The sequence below is a fragment of the Phasianus colchicus genome, chromosome 32, assembly GCF_987193195.1.
Source record: "Phasianus colchicus chromosome 32, bPhaCol1.hap1.1, whole genome shotgun sequence".
In the NCBI taxonomy this organism is placed as follows: Eukaryota; Metazoa; Chordata; class Aves; order Galliformes; family Phasianidae; genus Phasianus; species Phasianus colchicus.
In genome coordinates this window covers 1,755,094-1,778,527 of record NC_143467.1, presented here as the reverse complement: position 1 = coordinate 1,778,527, position 23,434 = coordinate 1,755,094, and the positions used below count along the sequence as shown (strand labels likewise).

General features: G+C 58.6%; 1 protein-coding gene across 1 annotated transcript in view; it reads left to right on the top strand.

Moving 5' to 3' along the window:
• Positions 1-23,434, top strand: part of BCL3 (BCL3 transcription coactivator) — a 42,159-nt gene continuing 18,725 nt past the window's right edge. Inside the window, exons 1-3 of the mRNA XM_090128227.1 lie at positions 1-348; positions 3,351-3,546; positions 17,239-17,347. Coding sequence (XP_089984353.1) covers positions 306-348; positions 3,351-3,546; positions 17,239-17,347 — 348 coding nt within the window. The 5' untranslated portion in view covers positions 1-305. The remainder of the gene's footprint in view (positions 349-3,350; positions 3,547-17,238; positions 17,348-23,434) is intronic.

The following is a 23,434-nucleotide window of genomic DNA, read 5'->3' as shown; positions in this document are numbered from 1 at the left end:
GGGGCACTGCGGGGTCGCACCCATCGAGGCGCGGTGGGGGGAAGGGTGGGGGGGGGTCCCTATGGCGGAGGAGGGACCCATGGATCTGCGCTGCGCCCCCCCCCGGGGACCCCCCCACCCCGAAAGGTCTCTGCCTCTCCGGAAACGACGTTCGGCATTGAGGGGACCCCCCCCCGAAACCCCCGGTTCGCATTTTCCGACCCCCCCCATCACCCCTGGAAAGAAACATAAAGGGGGTGGGGGGGGGGACGGGGAATCGAACCCCCCCCCCCGAAGGGACCCCCACCGCTTCCGGGAGTCCTCCGATGGGGGGGGGAGGAGGAAGGACCCCCCCCACATTCTGCACAGGTGAGGAACCGTCGGGACTCCCATGACCCCCCCCCATAACCACCCCTCTATGGAACCCCCCTATAAGACCCCCCCCCCACTTGCGCCCCCCCCCCCCTTGGGACCCCTCCATACAGTAACCCCCCCCCCCCCCAAAAACCACCCCCTATAGGGATCCCCCCCCCCTTGGGACCCCCCCGGAACCCCCCTTATGGGACCCCCCCCTTGGGACACCCCCCATTGGTCCCCTCTATTGGACCCCCCCTTTAACCCCCCTATAGGAATGCCCCCCCCTTGGGACCTCCCCCCCCTTGGGACACCACTTTTTGGACCCCCCCCCCCTATGGGAACCCACTTCCCCCCCCTTTAGACCCCCCCCGGAACCCCCCCTTGGGACCCCCTCCTTAGGACCCCCCTTATGGGACCCCCCCTTCAACCCCCCTATAGGAATCCCCCCCCTTTAGACCCCCCCCCTTGAGACCCCCCCTTGGGACCCCCCCTATGGGACCCCCCGTTCAACCCCCCTATAGGAATCCTCCCCCTTGGGACCCCCCCTGGACACCCCCCCTTGGAACCCCCCCCAGAACCCCCCCCATGGGACCCCCCCTTCAACCCCCCTATAGGAATCCCCCCCTTTAAACCCCCCCCTGGACACCCACCCTTGGCCCCCCCCACGTGGGACCCCCCCCTATGGGACTCCCCCCTTCAACCCCCCTATAGGAATCCCCCCCCTTTAGACCCCCCCCTTGGGACCCCCCCCCATGGGACCCCCTCTTCACCCCCCCTATAGGAATCCCCCCCTTGGGACCCCCCCTGGACACCCCCCCTTGGAACCCCCCCCAGAACCCCCCCCATGGGACCCCCCCCATGGGACCCCCCCCCATGTGACCCCCCCTTGAATCCCCCCCTGTGGCCCCCCCCCCCTCGCAGGACCCCCCCCTTGAATCCCCCATTGTCACAACGTCCCATAACCCCCCCTTAGCCCCCCCCCCCATCCCCTACATCCCCCACTGCCCCCCCCCTTAAGCCCCCCCATGTGACCCCCCCCAATGGAACCCCCCCCCCCAAGGGACCCCCAACCCCATAGAACCCCCAGTGACCCCCATAACCCCCCCTCGACCCCCCCATGACCCCCCCCGAATTCCCTTTTCCCCCCCCCAGACCCTCATCCTCCCCCCATCCCCCCCCAAGACCCCCTCACAACCCCCCTTTTCCCTATGACCCCCCCCATAGACCCCCCCACGACCCCCCCCATATCCCTCATACCCCCCCCATAACCCCCAAAGACCCCCAGGACCCCCCCAAAGACCCCCCCCAAACCCCTATAGACTCCCATGCCCCCCCATGGCCCCCCCATAACTCCCTTATCCCCCCATAGACCCCCATGACCCCCCCCCACGACCCCCCCCACGACCCCCCACACCCCCCTTATCCCCCCCATAGACCAATATGACCCCCCCACGACCCCCCCATATCCCTCATCCCCCCCCATAACCCCCATAGAACCCCAGGACCCCCCCCACGACCCCCCCAAGCCCACATAGACCCTACAGACCCCCCCCACGACCCCCCCACACCCCCCTTATCCCCCCCATAGACCAATATGACCCCCCCACGACCCCCCCATATCCCTCATACCCCCCCCATGACCCCCATGACCCCCCCCACGACCCCCCCAAGCCCCCATAGACCCCCATGACCCCCCCCACGAGTCCCCCACACCCCCCTTATCCCCCCCATAGACCAATATGACCCCCCCACGACCCCCCCATATCCCCCTTCCCCCCCCCATAACCCCCATAGACCCCCATGACCCCCCCAAGACCCCCCCCAAGCCCCCATAGACCCCCATGACCCCCACATGGCCCCCCCATAACTCCCTTATGCCCCCATAGACCCCCATGACCCCCCCCACGACCCCCCCCACGACCCCCCACACCCCCCTTATCCCCCCCATAGACCAATATGACCCCCCCACGACCCCCCCATATCCCTCATCCCCCCCCCATAACCCCCATAGACCCCCGTGACCCCCCCACGACCCCCCCACATCCCCCTTATCCCCCCATAGACCCCATGACCCCCCCCAAGACCCCCCCCAAGCCCCTATAGACCCCCATGACCCCCCCATGGCCCCCCCATAACTCCCTTAACCCCCCATAGACCCCATGACCCCCCCACGACCCCCCCCACGACCCCCCCACACCCCCCTTATCCCCCCCATAGACCAATATGACCCCCCCACGACCCCCCATATCCCTCATACCCCCCCCCATAACCCCCATAGACCCCCGTGACCCCCCGCAAGACCCCCCCACATCCCCCATATCCCCCCATAGACCCCATGACCCCCCCCATGACCCCCCCCACGACCCCCCCACACCCCCCTTATCCCCCCCATAGACCAATATGACCCCCCCACGACCCCCCCATATCCCTTATACCCCCCCCGTAACCCCCATAGACCCCCATGACCCCTCCATATCCCCCATCCCCCCCCATAACCCCCATAGACCCCCATGACCCCCCCCACGACCCCCCCCAAGCCCCCATAGACCCCCATGACCCCCCCCCCACGACCCCCCCACACCCCCCTTATCCCCCCCATAGACCAATATGACCCCCCCACGACCCCCCCACATCCCCCTTATCCCCCCATAGACCCCATGACCCCCCGCACGACCCCCCCCACGACCCCCCACACCCCCCTCATCTCCCCCGTAGACCCCCATGACCCCCCCACGACCCCCCCATATCCCTCATCCCCCCCCCATAACCCCCATAGACCCCCATGACCCCCCCACGACCCCCCCAAGCCCCCATAGACCCCCATGACCCCCCCCAAGGCCCCCCCGTAACTCCCTTATCCCCCCCACAGACCCTCATGACCCCCCCACGACCCCCCCCATATCCCCCATAACCCCCCCATAGCCCCCCCCCCCAAATAATGGACCCCCCCTTCCATGAGACCCCCCCCTCCCCCCCAAAATTTAACCCCCCCCCCCTCCCCTCCCGAATTCCAGGCCTCCTGGAGGACTTCCCTCTGCCTCTGTTGCCGGGGGGGCCGTTGGCTTTCGCCCCCCCCCACCTTTTATCGTTGGGGGGGGGTCTCGATCTTCCCCCCCCCCCCATGATGGCGGCGTTGCCCCCCCCCCTCCCCGGTACCCAACTGGCCGCTGCCATCGCCGCCGCCACCAGGCAGGACGAGGATGGGGACACGTGAGTGGGACCCCCCCCCAAATAATGGACCCCCCCCCTTAATGAGACCCCCCCAATAATGGCACATCCCTGTGGACCCCCCCATAAACCCCCCCCCCCAAATAATGGACCCCCCTTAATGAGCCCCCCCGAAATAACAGCACATCACTATGGACCCCCCCAATAAACCCCCCCCCAAATAATGGACCCCCCTTAATGAGCCCCCCCGAAATAACAGCACATCCCTATGGACCCCCCCCATAAACCCCCCCCCCCCAAATAATGGAATCTCCCTATGGACCCCCCCCCAAACCCCCCCTCCCAAATAATGGGACCCTCCCCAATAATGGCACATCCCTATGGACCCCCCCATAAACCCCCCCCCAGATAATGGACCCCCCCCTTAATGAGACCCCCCCAATAATGGCACATCCCTATGGACACCCCCATAAACCCCCCCCCCAAATAATGGAATCTCCCTATGGACCCCCCCCAAACCCCCCCCCCAAATAATGGGACCCTCCCCAATAATGGCACATCCTTATGGACCCCCCCATAAACCCCTCCCCCCCCCAAATAATGGACCCCCCCCTTAATGAGAAGCCCCCAATAATGGCACATCCCTATGGACCCCCCCGTAGCCCCCCCCCAAATAATGGACCCCCCTTTAATGAGACCCCCCCCCCCCAATAACAGCACATCCCTATGGACCCCCCATAAACCCCCCCTCCCCAAATAATGAGACCCCCCCCCAATAATGGCACATCCCCATGGACCCCCCCATAAACCCCCCCCCCAATAATGGACCCCCCATAATGAGACCCCCCCCAAAAACAGCACATCCCTATGGACCCCCCATAAACCCCCCCTCCCCAAATAATGAGACCCCCCCCCAATAATGGCACATCCCTATGGACCCCCCCATAACCCCCCCCCCCAAATAATGGACCCCCCATAATGAGACCCCCCCCAAATAACAGCACATCACTATGGACCCCCCATAAACCCCCCCTCCCCAAATAATGAGACCCCCCCCCAATAATGGCACATCCCTATGGACCCCCCCATAACCCCCCCCCCCAAATAATGGACCCCCCATAATGAGACCCCCCCCAAAAACAGCACATCCCTATGGACCCCCCCATAACCCCCCCCAAATAATGGACCCCCCCCAATAATGGCACATCCCTATAGACCCCCCCCATAAACCCCCCCCCCCAAATAATGGACCCCCCCTTAATGAGACCCCCCAACAACAGCACATCCCTATGGACACCCCCATAAACCCCCCCCCCAAATAATGGACCCCCCCCCAATAATGGCACATCCCTATGGACCCCCCCGTAGCCCCCCCCCAAATAATGGACCCCCCCTTAATGAGACCCCCCCCCAAATAACAGCACATCCCTATGGACCCCCCCCAACCCCCCCCCCCAAATAATGGGACCCCCCCCCAATAATGGCACATCCCTATGGACCCCCCCATAAACCCCCCCCTGAAATAATGGACCCCCCCCTTAATGAGACCCCCCCCAAATAACAGCACATCCCTATGGACCCCCCATAAACCCCCCCTCCCCAAATAATGAGACCCCCCCCCAATAATGGCACATCCCTATGGACCCCCCCATAACCCCCCCCAAATAATGGACCCCCCCTTAATGAGACGCCCCCCCCAATAATGGCACATCCCTGTGGACCCCCCCATAAACCCCCCCCCCCAAATAATGGACCCCCCTTAATGAGCCCCCCCGAAATAACAGCACATCCCTATGGACCCCCCCCATAAACCCCCCCCCCCAAATAATGGAATCTCCCTATGGACCCCCCCCCAAACCCCCCCTCCCAAATAATGGGACCCTCCCCAATAATGGCACATCCCTATGGACCCCCCCATAAACCCCCCCCCAGATAATGGACCCCCCCCTTAATGAGACCCCCCCAATAATGGCACATCCCTATGGACACCCCCATAAACCCCCCCCCCAAATAATGGAATCTCCCTATGGACCCCCCCCAAACCCCCCCCCCAAATAATGGGACCCTCCCCAATAATGGCACATCCTTATGGACCCCCCCATAAACCCCTCCCCCCCCCAAATAATGGACCCCCCCCTTAATGAGAAGCCCCCAATAATGGCACATCCCTATGGACCCCCCCGTAGCCCCCCCCCAAATAATGGACCCCCCTTTAATGAGACCCCCCCCCCCAATAACAGCACATCCCTATGGACCCCCCATAAACCCCCCCTCCCCAAATAATGAGACCCCCCCCCAATAATGGCACATCCCTATGGACCCCCCCATAACCCCCCCCCCCAAATAATGGACCCCCCATAATGAGACCCCCCCCAAAAACAGCACATCCCTATGGACCCCCCCATAACCCCCCCCAAATAATGGACCCCCCCCAATAATGGCACATCCCTATGGACCCCCCCGTAGCCCCCCCCCAAATAATGGACCCCCCCTTAATGAGACCCCCCCCCAAATAACAGCACATCCCTATGGACCCCCCCCAACCCCCCCCCCCCAAATAATGGGACCCCCCCCCAATAATGGCACATCCCTATGGACCCCCCCATAGCCCCCCCCCAAATAATGGACCCCCCATAATGAGACCCCCCCCAAAAACAGCACATCCCTATGGACCCCCCCATAACCCCCCCACCCAAATAATGGACCCCCCCCTTAATGAGACCCCCCCCAATAATGGCACATCGCTATGGACCCCCCCATAACCCCCCCCCCCCAAATAATGGACCCCCCCCTTAATGAGACCCCCCCCAAATAATGGCACATCCCTATGGACCCCCCCATAACCCCCCCCCCAAATAATGGGATCTCCCGATGGACCCCCCATAAACCCCCCCTCCCCAAATAATGAGACCCCCCCCAATAATGGCACATCCCTATAGACCCCCCCCAAACCCCCCCCCCAAATAATGGACCCCCCCCTTAATGAGACCCCCCCCAATAATGGCACATCCCTATGGACCCCCCCAATAAACCCCCCCCCCAAATAATGGACCCCCCCTTAATGAGACCCCCCCCAACAACAGCACATCCCTATGGACCCCCCCCAAACCCCCCCCCAAATAATGGGATCTCCCTATAGACCCCCCCCAACCCCCCCCCCCAAATTATGGGACCCCCCCCCCAATAATGGCACATCCCTATGGACCCCCCCAATAAACCCCCCCCCCAAATAATGGACCCCCCCTTAATGAGACCCCCCCAATAATGGCACATCCCTATGGACCCCCCCATAACCCCCCCCCCAAATAATGGGATCTCCCTATAGACCCCCCCCAACCCCCCCCCCAAATTATGGGACCCCCCCCCCAATAATGGCACATCCCTATGGACCCCCCCATAGCCCCCCCCCCAAATAATGGACCCCCCCCTTAATGAGACCCCCCCCAAATAACAGCACATCCCTATGGACCCCCCCATAACCCCCCCCCCCAAATAATGGACCCCCCCCTTAATGAGACCCCTCCCATTAATGACCCATTAATGACCCCCACTGACCCCATTAATGACCCCATTAATTTCCCCCATTAATGACCCTATTAATGTCCCCCATTAACGACCCCATCAAGGACCCCATTAATTTGCCCCATTAATGACCCTATCAATGACCCCATTAATTTCTCCATTAACGACCCCATTAATGACCTCCACTGACCCCATTAATGATCCTATTAATTTCCCCCATCAAGGACCCCATTAATTTCCCCCATTAATGACCAGATCAAGGACCCCCATTAATGACCAGATCAAGGACCCCATTAATGACCCCATTAATGACCAGATCAAGGACCCCATTAATTTCCCCCATTAATGACCAGATCAAGGACCCCATTAATGACCCCATTAATGACCCCCACTGACCCCATTGATTTCCCCCATCAATGACCCCATTAATGACCCCATTAACGACCCCATTAATGACCCCATTAATGACCCCATTAACGACCCCATTAATGTCCCCCACTGATCCCATTAATGATCCTATTAATTTCCCCCATTAATGACCCCATTAATTCCCCCATTAACGGCCCCATTAATGTCCCCCATTATCGACCCCATTAATGATCCTATTAATTTCCCCCATTAACGACCCCATTAATTTCCCCCATTAACGACCCCATTAATGACCCTATTAATTTCCCCCATTAATGAACCCATACAGACCCCTTTAACGATCCCAATAATTTCCCCCATTAATTTCCCATTAACTTCCCCCCCATTAATTTCCCATTAATTTCCCCCATTAATTTCCCATTAATTCCCCCATTAATTCCCCCATTAATTTCCCATTAATTTCCTATTAATTTCCCCCATTAGTTTCCCATTAATTTCCCCCATTAATTTCCCATTATTTTCCCATTATTTTCCCCCACTAATTTCCCATTAACCTCCCCCATTAATTTCCCATTAATTTCCCCCCATTAATTTCCCACTAATTTCCTATTAATTTCCCATTAATTTCCCGTTAATTCCCCCCATTAATTTCCCACTAATTTCCCCCATTAATTTCCCATTAATTCCCTCCATTAATTCCCCCATTAATTTTCCATTAATCCCCTCATTAACCCCCCATGAACCCCCTCATTAATTAACCCCCCATTAATCCCCTCATTAATTAACCCCCATTAACCCTCATTAACGCCCTCATTAATTAACTCCCCATTAACCCCCTCATTAATTAACCCTCATTAACCCCCATTAATCCCCTCATTAATTAACCCCCCATTAACCCCCATGAACCCCCTCATTAATTAACCCCCCATTAATCCCCTCATTAATTAACCCCCATTAACCCTCATTAACGCCCTCATTAATTAACTCCCCATTAACCCCCTCATTAATTAACCCTCATTAACCCCCATTAATCCCCTCATTAATTAACCCCCCATCAACCCCCCATTAACTCCCTCATTAATTAACCCCCATTAACGCCCTCATTAATTAACCCCCATTAACCCCCATTAACGCCCTCATTAATTAACCCCCATTAACCCCCATTAATCCCCTCATTAATTAACCCCCCATTAACCTCCATTAACCCCCATTAATCCCCTCATTAATTAACCCCCCATTAACCCCCATTAACCCCCTCATTTATTAACCCCCCATTAACCCCCTCATTCATTAACCCCCATCAACGCCCCCATTAATTAACCCCCATTAATTACCCCCCATTAATTCCCCGTCCGTCGCTTCTCCCCGGCCGCCCGTCGCGCCCCCCCTGCTGCCCCCCCTCCCCCCCCCCCCCCGCGGGGAATCCCCGTTCCTTGGCGGGAACTCCCCACCCCGCGGCCCCGCCCCCATTGGCGGCCGCTTCGTGACGTCACCGCCGAGGCCACGCCCCTTACGGGAACTGCTCCGGAGTGGGCGGGGCTTCGGCGTGACCGGGAGTGACCCCGGGCGGACTCGGCGTCCCTATTGATTCCATTGTCCCCATTGATCCCGTTGTCCCCTACTGCCCCCAATGTCCCCAGTGTCCCCACTGATCCCACTGACCCCATTGTCCCCCTTGACCCCATTGTTCCCCAGCCTCCCCAATGTCCCCCAATGTCCCCCAATGTCCCCATTGTCCCCTACTGTCCCCAGTGTCCCCATTGATCCCATCGTCCCCATTGTCCCCCTTGACCCCATTGTTCCCCAGCCTCCCCAATGTCCCCCAATGTCCCCATTATCCCCTGCTGCCCCCAATGTCCCCAATGTCCCCATTGTCCCCAGTTCCCCATTGTTCCCATTGATCCCATTGTCCCCCATGCCCCCAATGCCCCCAATGTCCCCATTGTCCCCTACTGCCCCGAATGTCCCCAGTGTCCCCACTGATCCCACTGACCCCATTGTCCCCCTTGACCCCATTGTCCCCCTTGACCCCATTGTTCCCCAGTCTCCCCAATGTCCCCCAATGTCCCCATTGGCCCCTGCTGCCCCCAATGTCCCCATTGTCCCCACTGATCCCACTGACCCCATTGTCCCCCTTGACCCCATTGTTCCCCAGCCTCCCCAATGTCCCCCAATGTCCCCCAATGTCCCCATTATCCCCTGCTGCCCCCAATGTCCCCAATGTCCCCATTGTCCCCATTGTCCCCATTGTTCCCATTGATCCCATTGTCCCCCATGCCCCCAATGACCCCAATGTCCCCATTGTCCCCTACTGCCCCGAATGTCCCCAGTGTCCCCACTGATCCCACTGACCCCATTGTCCCCCTTGACCCCATTGTTCCCCAGCCTCCCCAATGTCCCCCAATGTCCCCATTATCCCCTGCTGCCCCCAATGTCCCCAATGTCCCCATTGTCCCCATTGTTCCCATTGACCCCATTGTCCCCCAGTGCCCCCAATGCCCCCCAATGTCCCCATTGTTCCCTACTGCCCCCAATGTCCCCAGTGTCCCCACTGATCCCACTGACCCCATTGTCCCCCTTGACCCCATTGTCCCCCTTGACCCCATTGTTCCCATTGACCCCATTGTTCCCCAGCCTCCCCAATGTCCCCCAATGTCCCCATTATCCCCTGCTGCCCCCAATGTCCCCAATGTCCCCATTGTCCCCATTGTCCCCATTGTTCCCATTGATCCCATTGTCCCCCATGCCCCCAATGCCCCCAATGTCCCCATGGTCCCCACTGATCCCACTGACCCCATTGTCCCCCTTGACCCCATTGTCCCCCTTGACCCCATTGTTCCTCAGTGCTCCCAATGTCCCCCAATGCCCCCCAATGTCCCCATTGTCCCCTGCTGCCCCCAATGTCCCCAATGTCCCCATTGTCCCCATTGTTCCCATTGACCCCATTGTCCCCCAGTGCCCCCAATGCCCCCACTGATCCCATTGATCCCATTGTCCCCTACTGCCCCCAATCTCCCCAGTGTCCCCACTGATCCCACTGACCCCATTTTCCCCCTTGACCCCATTGTCCCCCGTGTCCCCATTGTTCCCATTGCCCCCTGTGTCCCCACCGCCCACCACATCCCCCCCACATCCACCCCCATGTCCCCAATATCCCCCAATGTCCCTCAGGGTCCCCATGTGCCCCCAGGCCCCCCCCAATATCCCCCCATATCCTCCCAATCCCCCATACCCCCCCATACCCCCCAATATCCCCCCATATCCCCCAGTATCCCCCATATCCCCCAGTATCCCCCATATCCCCCAGTATCCCCCCAAATCCCCCAATATGCCCTCACATCACCCCATATCCTCTCAAATATCCCCCAATATTCCCCCACATCCCCCCCATATCCCCCCAATATCCCCCAATATCCCCCCATGTCCCCCCATATCCCCCACATCCCCCTATATCCCCCCAATATCCCCCAATATTCCCCCATATCCCCCCATGTCCCCCCAATATCCGCTCAATATCCCCCCATATCCCCCATATCCCCACAATATCCCCCCAATATCCCCCAATATTCCCCAACATCTCCTCCATATCACTCAATAACCCCCATATCCCCCCAGTATTCCCCCATATCTCCCCCATATCCCCCCATAACCCCCATATCCCCCCATATCCCTCCAATATCCCCCCATATCCCCCCAATATCCCCTCAATATCCCACCATATCCCCCCATATCCCCCATATCTCCCCCCATATCCCCCATATCCCCCTATATCACCCCGTATCCCCCCAAATCCCCCCATATCCCCCAACATCCCCCATATCCCCTCAATAACCCCCCATATCCCCCCAATATTTCCCTATATCTCCCCCCATATCCCCCAATATCCCCCCAGTATCCCCCAGTATCCCCCATATCCCCCCCTAATCCCCCAATATCCCCCAATATTCCCCAACATCGCCCCATATCACTGAATAACCCCCCATATCTCCCATATTCCCCATATCCCCCCATATCCCTCATATCCCCCCAATATTCCCCCATATCTCCCCCATATCCCCCATATCTCCCATATCCCCCCATATCCCCCATATCCCCCCAATATTCCCCCATATCTCCCCAATATCCCCCACATCTCCTCCCATTTTCACCCATATCCCCCCAATATCCCCCCAGTATCCCCCAACATCCTCCCATATCACTCAATAATCCCCCGTATTCCCCCCATATCCCCACAATATCCCCTCATGTACCCCCATATCCCCCCATATCCTCCCATATCCCCCATATCCCCCAATATCCCCCCTTGTAACCCCCATATCACCCCATATCCCCCCAATATCCCCCAGTATCCCTCGATATCCCCCCCATATCCCTCCCACATCCCCCAATATCCCCCCTTGTACCCCCATATCCCCCCATATCCCCCCATATCTCCCAATATCCCCCCTTGTACCCCCATATCCCCCCATATCCCTCAATATCCCCCCAGATCCCTCAATATCCCCCCAGATCCCCCAATATCCCCCAATATCCCCCCAGATCCCCCAATATCCCCCAATATCCCCCAATATCCCTCAATATCCCCCATATCCCCCAATACCCCCCAATATCCCCCAATATCCCCCCTTGTACCCCCATATCCCCCCATATCCCTCAATATCCCCCCATATCCCCCCCACATCCCCCCAATATCCCCCAATATCCCCCCAGATCCCCCCATATCCCTCAATATCCCCCCATGTAACCCCCATATCACCCCATATCCCCCCAATATCCCCCAGTATCCCTCGATATCCCCCCAAGATCCCTCCCACATCCCCCAATATCCCCCAATATCCCCCCTTGTACCCCCATATCCCCCCATATCCCTCAATATCCCCCCTTGTAACCCCCATATCCCCCCATATACCCTAATATCCCCCAATATCCCCCCTTGTACCCCCACATCCCCCAATATCCCCCAATATCCCCCCAGATCCCCCCCATATCCCTCAATATCCCCCCTTGTAACCCCTATATCACCCCATATCCCCCCAATATCCCCCCAGATCCCCCAATATCCCCCAATATCCCCCAATATCCCTCAATATCCCCCATATCCCCCAATACCCCCCAATATCCCCCAATATCCCCCCTTGTACCCCCATATCCCCCCATATCCCTCAATATCCCCCCAGATCCCTCAATATCCCCCCAGATCCCCCCCACATCCCCCCAATATCCCCCAATATCCCCCCAGATCCCCCAATATCCCCCAATATCCCCCAATATCCCCCAATATCCCTCAATATCCCCCATATCCCCCAATACCCCCCAATATCCCCCAATATCCCCCCTTGTACCCCCATATCCCCCATATCCCTCAATATCCCCCCAGATCCCCTCCACATCCCCCCAATATCCCCCAATATCCCCCCAGATCCCCCCCATATCCCTCAATATCCCCCCATGTAACCCCCATATCACCCCATATCCCCCCAATATCCCCCAGTATCCCTCGATATCCCCCCAAGATCCCTCCCACATCCCCCAATATCCCTCAATATCCCCCCAATATCCCCCCTTGTACCCCCATATCCCCCCATATCCCTCAATATCCCCCCTTGTAACCCCCATATCACCTCATATCCCCCAATAACCCCCAATAACCCCCAATATCCCCCCCAGATCCCCCCCAGATCCCCCCATATCCCCCAATATCCCCCAATATCCCCCCATATCCCCCCAGTATCCCTCCATATTCCCCCAGTACCCCCCATAACCCCTCAAGGATTCCCCCATATGCCCCCAATATCCCCCATGTGACCCCATGACCCCACGTGACCCCACAACCCCACGTAACCCCCTGACCCCACATGACCCCCTCTCCCCCCGTCCCCATTCCCCCCAATCTCCCCATATCCCCATAACCTCGTATCCCCACCTGACCCCATGACCCCTGTGTCCCCTGACCCCACGTGACCCCATGACCCCACGTGGCCCCATGACCCCACGTGACCCCTGACCCCACGTGACCCCCTGACCCAAGCTCCCATTCCACCCAATCTCCCCGTATCCCCATAACTTCGTGTCCCCACCTGACCCCATGACCCCGTGACCCTGTGTCCCTTGACCCAACGTGACCCCATGACCCCACGTGACTTCATGACCCCACATGACCACCTGACCCATGTCCCCATTCCCCCCAATCCCCATAACTTTGTGTCCCCACCTGACCCCATGACCCCATAACCCTGTGTCCCTTGACCCCACGTGACCCTATGACCCCACATGACCCTGTGACCCCACATGACCCCCTTAACCCCACGTCCCCATTCCCCCCAATCCACCTCTATCCCCATAACTCCCTGTCCCCCACACGAATCCCGACCCTGTGACCCTCGTGACCCTCGTGACCCTGTGACCTCTGACCCCCGATCCCATGACCCCTGTGTCCCCTGATCCCACGTGACCCCCTGACTCCACGTCCCCATTCCCCCAATCCCCCCGTATCCCCATAACTCCATGTCCCCATGTGACCCCCAACCCCATGACCCTCGTGACCCTGTGACCTCTGATCCCCGACCCCGTGACCCCTGTGTCCCCAGGCCCCACGTGACCCCATGACCCCCCGACCCCCTGTGTCCCCTGACCCCACGTGACCCCCTGACCCCTGTGTCCCCATTCCCCCAATCCCCCTCTATCCCCATAACTTAGTGTCCCCCACATGACCCCTGACCCCGTGACCCTCGTGACCCTGACCCCACGTGACCCCATGACTCCCTGACCCCACATAACCCCATGACCCCACGATCCCATGTGACCCCTTAACCCCATTCCCCCCAATCTCCCCGTATCCCCATAACTCCGTGTCCCCCACATGACCCCCGACCCCGTGACCCTCGTGACCCCGTGACCTCTGATCCCCGACCCCGTGACCCCTGTGTCCCCTGACCCCACGTGACCCCATGACCCCACATAACCCCACGTCCCCATTCCCCCCAATCCCCCCGTATCCCCATAACGTCGTGTCCCCACATGACCCCGACCCCGTGACCCCCGAGACCCCCCGTGACCTCTGACCCCGTGACCTCTGTGTCCCCTGACCCCACGTGACCCCACGACCCCACGTAACCCCACGTCCCCATTCCCCCCAATCCCCCCGTATCCCCATAACGTCGTGTCCCCACGTGACCCCGACCCCGTGACCCCCGTGACCCCCCGTGACCTCTGACCCCGTGACCCCTGTGTCCCCTGACCCCAAGTGACCCCATGACCCCACGTGACCCCACGTCCCCATGTTCCCCCCAATCCACCCGTATCCCCATAACGTCGTGTCCCCAACTGACCCCGACACCGTGACCCCATGTGACCCCTCGTGACCTCTGACCCCGTGGCCTCTGTGTCCCCTGACCCCACGTGACCCCATGACCCCACATAACCCCACGTCCCCATTCCCCCCAATCCCCCCGTATCCCCATAACGTCGTGTCCCCACGTGACCCCGACCCCGTGACCCCCCGTGACCCCCCGTGACCTCTGACCCCGTGACCTCTGTGTCCCCTGATCCCACGTGACCCCATGACCCCACGTGACCCCACGTCCCCATGTTCCCCCCAATCCCCCTGTATCCCCATAACGTCGTGTCCCCACGTGACCCCGACCCCGTGACCCCCCGTGACCCCCCGTGACCTCTGACCCCGTGACCTCTGTGTCCCCTGACCCCACGTGACCCCATGACCCCACGTAACCCCACGTCCCCATTCCCCCAATCCCCCCGTATCCCCATAACGTCGTGTCCCCACGTGACCCCGACCCCGTGACCCCCCGTGACCCCCCGTGACCTCTGACCCCGTGACCCCTGTGTCCCCTGACCCCACGTGACCCCATGACCCCACGTGACCCCACGTCCCCATGTTCCCCCCAATCCCCCCGTATCCCCATAACGTCGTGTCCCCAAGTGACCCCGACACCGTGACCCCATGTGACCCCTCGTGACCTCTGACCCCGTGGCCTCTGTGTCCCCTGACCCCACGTGACCCCAAGACCCCACATAACCCCACGTCCCCATTCCCCCCAATCCCCTCGTATCCCCATAACGTCGTGTCCCCCACATGACCCCCAACCCCGTGACCCCCCGTGACCCCCCGTGACCTCTGACCCCGTGACCTCTGTGTCCCCTGATCCCACGTGACCCTATGACCCCACGTGACCCCACGTCCCCATTCCAATCCCCCCGTATCCCCATAACGTCGTGTCCCCAAGTGACCCTGACACCGTGACCCCATGTGACCCCTCGTGACCTCTGACCCCGTGACCTCTGTGTCCCCTGACCCCACGTGACCCCATGACCCCACGTAACCCCACATCCCCATTCCCCCCAATCCCCCCGTATCCCCATAACGTCGTGTCCCCACCTGACCCCGACCCCGTGACCCCCGTGACCCCCCGTGACCTCTGACCCCGTGACCTCTGTGTCCCCTGACCCCAAGTGACCCCATGACCCCACGTGACCCCACGTCCCCATGTTCCCCCCAATCCACCCGTATCCCCATAACGTCGTGTCCCCAAGTGACCCCGACACCGTGACCCCATGTGACCCCTCGTGACCTCTGACCCCGTGACCTCTGTGTCCCCTGACCCCACGTGACCCCATGACCCCACGTAACCCCACGTCCCCATGTTCCCCCCAATCCCCCCGTATCCCCATAACATTGTGTCCCCACGTGACCCCAACCCCGTGCCCCCCCGTGACCCCCCGTGACCTCTGACCCCGTGACCTCTGTGTCCCCTGACCCCACGTGACCCCATGACCCCACGTCCCCATTCCCCCCAATCCCCCCATATCCCCATAACGTCGTGTCCCCACGTGACCCCGACCCCGTGACCCCCCGTGACCCCTCGTGACCTCTGACCCCGTGACCTCTGTGTCCCCTGACCCCACGTGACCCCATGACCCCACATAACCCCACGTCCCCATTCCCCCCAATCCCCCCGTATCCCCATAACGTCGTCTCCCCCACATGACCCCCAACCCCGTGACCCCCCGTGACCCCCGTGACCTCTGACCACGTGACCTCTGTGTCCCCTGACCCCACGTGACCCCATGACCCCACGTAACCCCACGTCCCCATGTTCCCCCCAATCCCCCCGTATCCCCATAACATCGTGTCCCCACGTGACCCCAACCCCATGCCCCCCCGTGACCCCCGTGACCTCTGACCCCGTGGCCTCTGTGTCCCCTGACCCCACGTGACCCCATGACCCCACATAACCCCACGTCCCCATTCCCCCCAATCCCCCCGTATCCCCATAACGTCGTGTCCCCACGTGACCCCGACCCCGTGACCCCCCGTGACACCCCGTGACCTCTGACCCCGTGACCCCTGTGTCCCCTGACCCCACGTGACCCCATGACCCCACGTAACCCCACGTCCCCATTGCCCCCAATCCCCCCGTATCCCCATAACGTCGTGTCCCCAAGTGACCCCGACACCGTGACCCCATGTGACCCCTCGTGACCTCTGACCCCGTGACCTCTGTGTCCCCTGACCCCACGTGACCCCATGACCCCACGTGACCCCACGTCCCCATTTTCCCCCCAATCCCCCCGTATCCCCATAACGTCGTGTCCCCACGTGACCCCGACCCCGTGCCCCCCCGTGACCCCCCGTGACCTCTGACCCCGTGACCCCTGTGTCCCCTGACCCCACGTGACCCCATGACCCCACGTAACCCCACATCCCCATTCCCCCCAATCCCCCCGTATCCCCATAATGTCGTGTCCCCACGTGACCCCGACCCCGTGCCCCCCCGTGACCCCCGTGACCTCTGACCCCGTGACCTCTGACCCGGCGCCGCGCAGGGCGCTGCACATCGCTGTAGCTCACGGCTCGGTCCCGGCCGCCCGGCTGCTCATCGCTCTGTTCCTGCGCGGCCGCTGCGCCATCGACGTCTACAACCGCCTGCGCCAGGTGGGCGCCGCATCGTGGGGGACGCAGAGGGACCTATAGGGGCCTATGGGGACACACTGGAACATATAGGGGCCTATAGGGACACACAGGGACACAGAGGGACATATAGGGGCCTATAGGGACATCTAGAGACCCATAGGGACGCACTGGGACCTATAGGGACACAGAGGGACACAGAGGGACATATAGGGGCCTATAGGGACGCACTGGGACCTATAGGGACACACAGGGACACAGAGGGACATATAGGGGCCTATAGGGACGCAGAGGGACATATAGGGGCCTATAGGGACATCTAGAGACCCATAGGGACGCACTGGGACCTATAGGGACACACAGGGACACAGAGGGACATATAGGGACCCATAAGGACGTGGAGGGACATATAGGGGACTATAGGGACGCACTGGGACATATAGGGGACTATAGGGACATCTAGAGAACCATAGGGACGCACTGGGACATATAGGGACACAGAGGGTCATATAGGGGCCTATAGGGACGCGGAGGGTCATATAGGGGACTATAGGGACGCACTGGGACATATAGGGACACATAGGGACACAGAGGGACATCTAGGGACACATAGGGACGCACTGGGACCTATATGGACATCTAGGGACACAGAAGGACATATAGGGGCCTATAGGGATGCACTGGGACATCTAGAGACCCATAGGGACGCAGAGGGACATATAGGGACCCATAAGGACGCACTGGGACATATAGGGGCATATAGGGACACAGAGGGACATATAGGGGCCTATAGGGACACAGAGGGACATATAGGGGCCTATGGGGACACGGAGGGACATATAGGGACACATAGGGATGTATAGGGACATCTAGAGACCCATAGGGACGCACTGGGACCTATAGGGACACACAGGGACACAGAGGGACATATAGGGGCCTATAGGGACACGGAGGGACATATAGCGGACTATAGGGACACAGAGGGACATATAGGGACACATAGGGATGTATAGGGACATCTAGAGACCCATAGGGACGCACTGGGACCTATAGGGACACATTGGGACACAGAGGGACATATAGGGACCCATAGGGATGCGGAGGGACATATAGGGGCCTATAGGGAAACAGAGGGACATATAGGGGCCTATAGGGACACAGAGGGACATATAGGGGACTATAGGGACACAGAGGGACATATAGGGGCCTATAGGGACATCTAGAGACCCATAGGGACGCACTGGGACCTATAGGGACACACAGGGACACAGAGGGACATATAGGGACCCATAAGGACGTGGAGGGACATATAGGGGACTATAGGGACGCACTGGGACATATAGGGGCCTATAGGGACACAGAGGGACATATAGGGGACTATAGGGACGCACTGGGACCTATAGGGACACACAGGGACACAGAGGGACATCTAGAGAACCATAGGGACGCACTGGGACATATAGGGACACATAGGGACACAGAGGGTCATATAGGGGCCTATAGGGACACAGAGGGACATATAGGGGACTATAGGGACGCACTGGGACATATAGGGACACATAGGGACACAGAGGGACATCTAGGGGCCTATAGGGACGCACTGGGACCTATATGGACATCTAGGGACACAGAAGGACATATAGGGGCCTATAGGGATGCACTGGGACATCTAGAGACCCATAGGGACGCAGAGGGACATATAGGGACCCATAAGGACGCACTGGGACATATAGGGGCATATAGGGACACAGAGGGACATATAGGGGACTATAGGGACACAGAGGGACATATAGGGGACTATAGGGACGCACTGGGACATATAGGGGCCTATAGGGACACAGAGGGACATATAGGGACACATAGGGATGTATAGGGACATCTAGAGACCCATAGGGACGCACTGGGACCTATAGGGACACACAGGGACACAGAGGGACATATAGGGGCCTATAGGGACACGGAGGGACATATAGGGGCCTATGGGGACACGGAGGGACATATAGGGACCTATAGGGACACACAGGGACACAGAGGGACATATAGGGACCTATAGGGACACGGAGGGACATATAGGGACACATAGGGATGTATAGGGACATCTACAGAACCATAGGGACGCACTGGGACCTATAGGGACACATTGGGACACAGAGGGACATATAGGGACCCATAGGGATGCGGAGGGACATATAGGGGCCTATAGGGAAACAGAGGGACATATAGGGGCCTATAGGGACACAGAGGGACATATAGGGGACTATAGGGACACACTGGAACATATAGGGGCCTATAGGGACACACTGGGACATATAGGGACACAGAGGGACATATAGGGGCCTATAGGGACATCTAGAGACCCATAGGGACGCACTGGGACCTATAGGGACACACAGGGACACAGAGGGACATATAGGGGCCTATAGGGACGCACTGGGACCTATAGGGACACACAGGGACACAGAGGGACATATAGGGGCCTATAGGGACGCAGAGGGACCTATAGGGGCCTATAGGGACACGGAGGGACATATAGGGGCCTATAGGGACACAGAGGGACATATAGGGGCCTATAGGGACGCGGAGGGTCATATAGGGGACTATAGGGACGCACTGGGACATATAGGGACACATAGGGACACAGAGGGACATCTAGGGACACATAGGGACGCGGAGGGTCATATAGGGGACTATAGGGACGCACTGGGACATATAGGGACACATAGGGACACAGAGGGACATCTAGGGACACATAGGGACGCACTGGGACCTATATGGACATCTAGGGACACAGAAGGACATATAGGGGCCTATAGGGATGCACTGGGACATATAGGGGCCTATAGGGACACAGAGGGACATATAGGGACACATAGGGATGTATAGGGACATCTAGAGACCCATAGGGACGCACTGGGACCTATAGGGACACACAGGGACACAGAGGGACATATAGGGGCCTATAGGGATGTATAGGGACATCTAGAGACCCATAGGGACACACTGGGACATATAGGGACACATTGGGACACAGAGGGACATATAGGGACCCATAGGGATGCGGAGGGACATATAGGGGTGTATAGGGACACAGAGGGACATATAGGGACCCCTAAGGACGCATTGGGACATATAGGGACACATAGGGACGCACTGGGACATATAGGGATGTATAGGGACACGGAGGGACATATAGGGACACATAGGGATGTATAGGGACATCTAGAGACCCATAGGGACGCACTGGGACCTATAGGGGCACACAGGGACACAGAGGGACATATAGGGACCCATAGGGACGCACTGGGAACTATAGGGACACATAGGGACACAGAGGGTCATATAGGGGCATATAAAGACGTGGAGGGACATATAGGGGCCTATAGGGACATATAGGGACATCTAGAGACCCATAGGGACGCAGTGGGACATATAGGGACACATAGGGACACAGAGGGACATATAGGGGCCCATAGGGACACACTAGGACATATAGGGGCCTATAAGGACGTGGAGGGACATATAGGGGCCTATAAGGACACAGAGGGACATATAGGGGCCTATAGGGACACACTGGGACATATAGGGACCCATAAGGACACACTGGGACCTATAGGGACGTATAGGGACATGGAGGGACATATAGGGGCGTATAGGGACACAGAGAGACATATAGGGACCCATAAGGACGCACTGGGATATATAGGGGCGTATAGGGACGCGGAGGGACATATAGGGGACTATAGGGACACAGAGGGACATATAGGGGACTATAGGGACGCACTGGGACATATAGGGGACTATAGGGACATCTAGAGAACCATAGGGACACACTGGGACCTATAGGGACACACAGGGACAAATAGGGACATATAGGGACACAGAGGGACACAGAGGGACATATAGGGGCCTATAAGGATGTGGAGGGACATATAGGGGCCTATAGGGACGCACTGGGACATATAGGGACCCATAAGGACACACTGGGACCTATAGGGACGTATAGGGACACACTGGGACATATTGGGGCCTATAGGGACGCGGAGGGACATATAGGGACCCATAGGGACGCACTGGGAACTATAGGGACACATAGGGACACAGAGGGTCATATAGGGGCGTATAAAGACGTGGAGGGACATATAGGGGCCTATAGGGACATATAGGGACATCTAGAGACCCATAGGGACGCACTGGGAACTATAGGGACACATAGGGACACAGAGGGACATATAGGGGACTATAGTGACGTATAGGGACATCTGGAAACCCATAGGGACACAGAGGGACATATAGGGACCCCTAAGGACGCATTGGGACATATAGGGACACATAGGGACGCACTGGGACCTATAGGGACACACAGGGACACAGAGGTACATATAGGGACCCATAAGGACACACTGGGACCTATAGGGACGTATAGGGACACACTGGGACATATAGGGGCCTATAGGGACACAGAGGGACATATAGGGGCCTATAGGGACGCACTGGGACATATAGGGGCCTATAAGGACGTGGAGGGACATATAGGGACACATAGGGACATATAGGGACATCTAGAGACCCATAGGGACGCACTGGGACATATAGGGACACATAGGGACACAGAGGGACACAGAGGGACCTATAGGGGTGTATAGGGACACAGAGGGACACATAGGGACACACTGGGACATATAGGGACACAGAGGGACATCTAGAGACCCATAGGGACACACTGGGACCTATAGGGGCCTATAGGGACACAGAGGGACACACTGGGACCTATAGGGGCATATGTATAGGGACATCTAGAGACCCATAGGGACACACTGGGACCTATAGGGACACAGAGGGACACATAGGGACACATAGGGACATTTAGAGACCCATAGGGACACATAGGGACATACAGGGACATACTGGGACCTTCAGGGACCTATAGGGACACATAGGGACATATAAGGACACGCTGGGACCTATTAGGGCATATAGGGACATAGAGGGACACATAGGGACGTATAGGGACACACAGGGACATATAGGGGTATATAGAGACATACAGAGACACATAGGGACGTATAGGGACATAGAGGGACATACTGGGACCTATAGGGGCATATAGGGACACATGGGGATGTATAGGGACATTTAGAGACCCATAGGGACATACTGGGATGCACTGGGACCTATAGGGATGTATGGGGACACATAGGGACATATAGGGACACACTGGGACCTATAGAGACGTATAGGGACACGTAGGGACGTATAGGGACATTTAGAGACCCATAGGAACATACTGGGACATTCTGGGACCTATGGGGACGTATAGGGACACCTAGGGACACACGTAGGGACACATAGGGACATACTGGGACATATAGGGACATATAGGGACCCATAGGGACTCATAGATACCCATAGAGATCCATAGGGACCTATAGGGACATATAGGGACCCATAGGGACATACTGGGACGTATAGGGACACATAGGGCCATATAGGGACACATAGTGACCTATAGGGACATTTAGAAACCCATGGGGAGACAAAGGGATCCATAGGGACCCATAGAGACCCATAGAGACATATAGAGACCCGTAGGGACTCATAGGGACACATAGGGACACACAGTGCCCTCTAGGGACCCATAGACCCATACCCCCCACATCCCCCTCTATCAGTCCCCAACCCCCCCATATCCCCCCATAACCCCTCATAGACCCCCCATATCCCCTTCTATTACCCCCCATATCTCCCCCATATCCTCGCATATCCCCCCATATTCCCCCCTAACCCCCCCCTAACCCCCCATATTCCCCCATAGACCCCCCCAAACCCCCCATATCCCCCTCTATCCCCTCCCAACCCCCCCATGTCCCCCCATATCCCCCCATTGCCCCCTCTATCACCCCCCACAACCCCCCATAGACCCCCCATATCCCCTTCTATTACCCCCCATATCCCCCCCATATCCTCCCATATCCCCCCATATCCCCCCATAGACCCTCCCATACCCCCCATATCCCCCTCTATCACCCCCCCAACCCCCCCATATCCCCCCATACCCCCCATAGCCCCCTCCATAACCCCCCATAACCCCCCACAATCCCCCATAGACCCCCC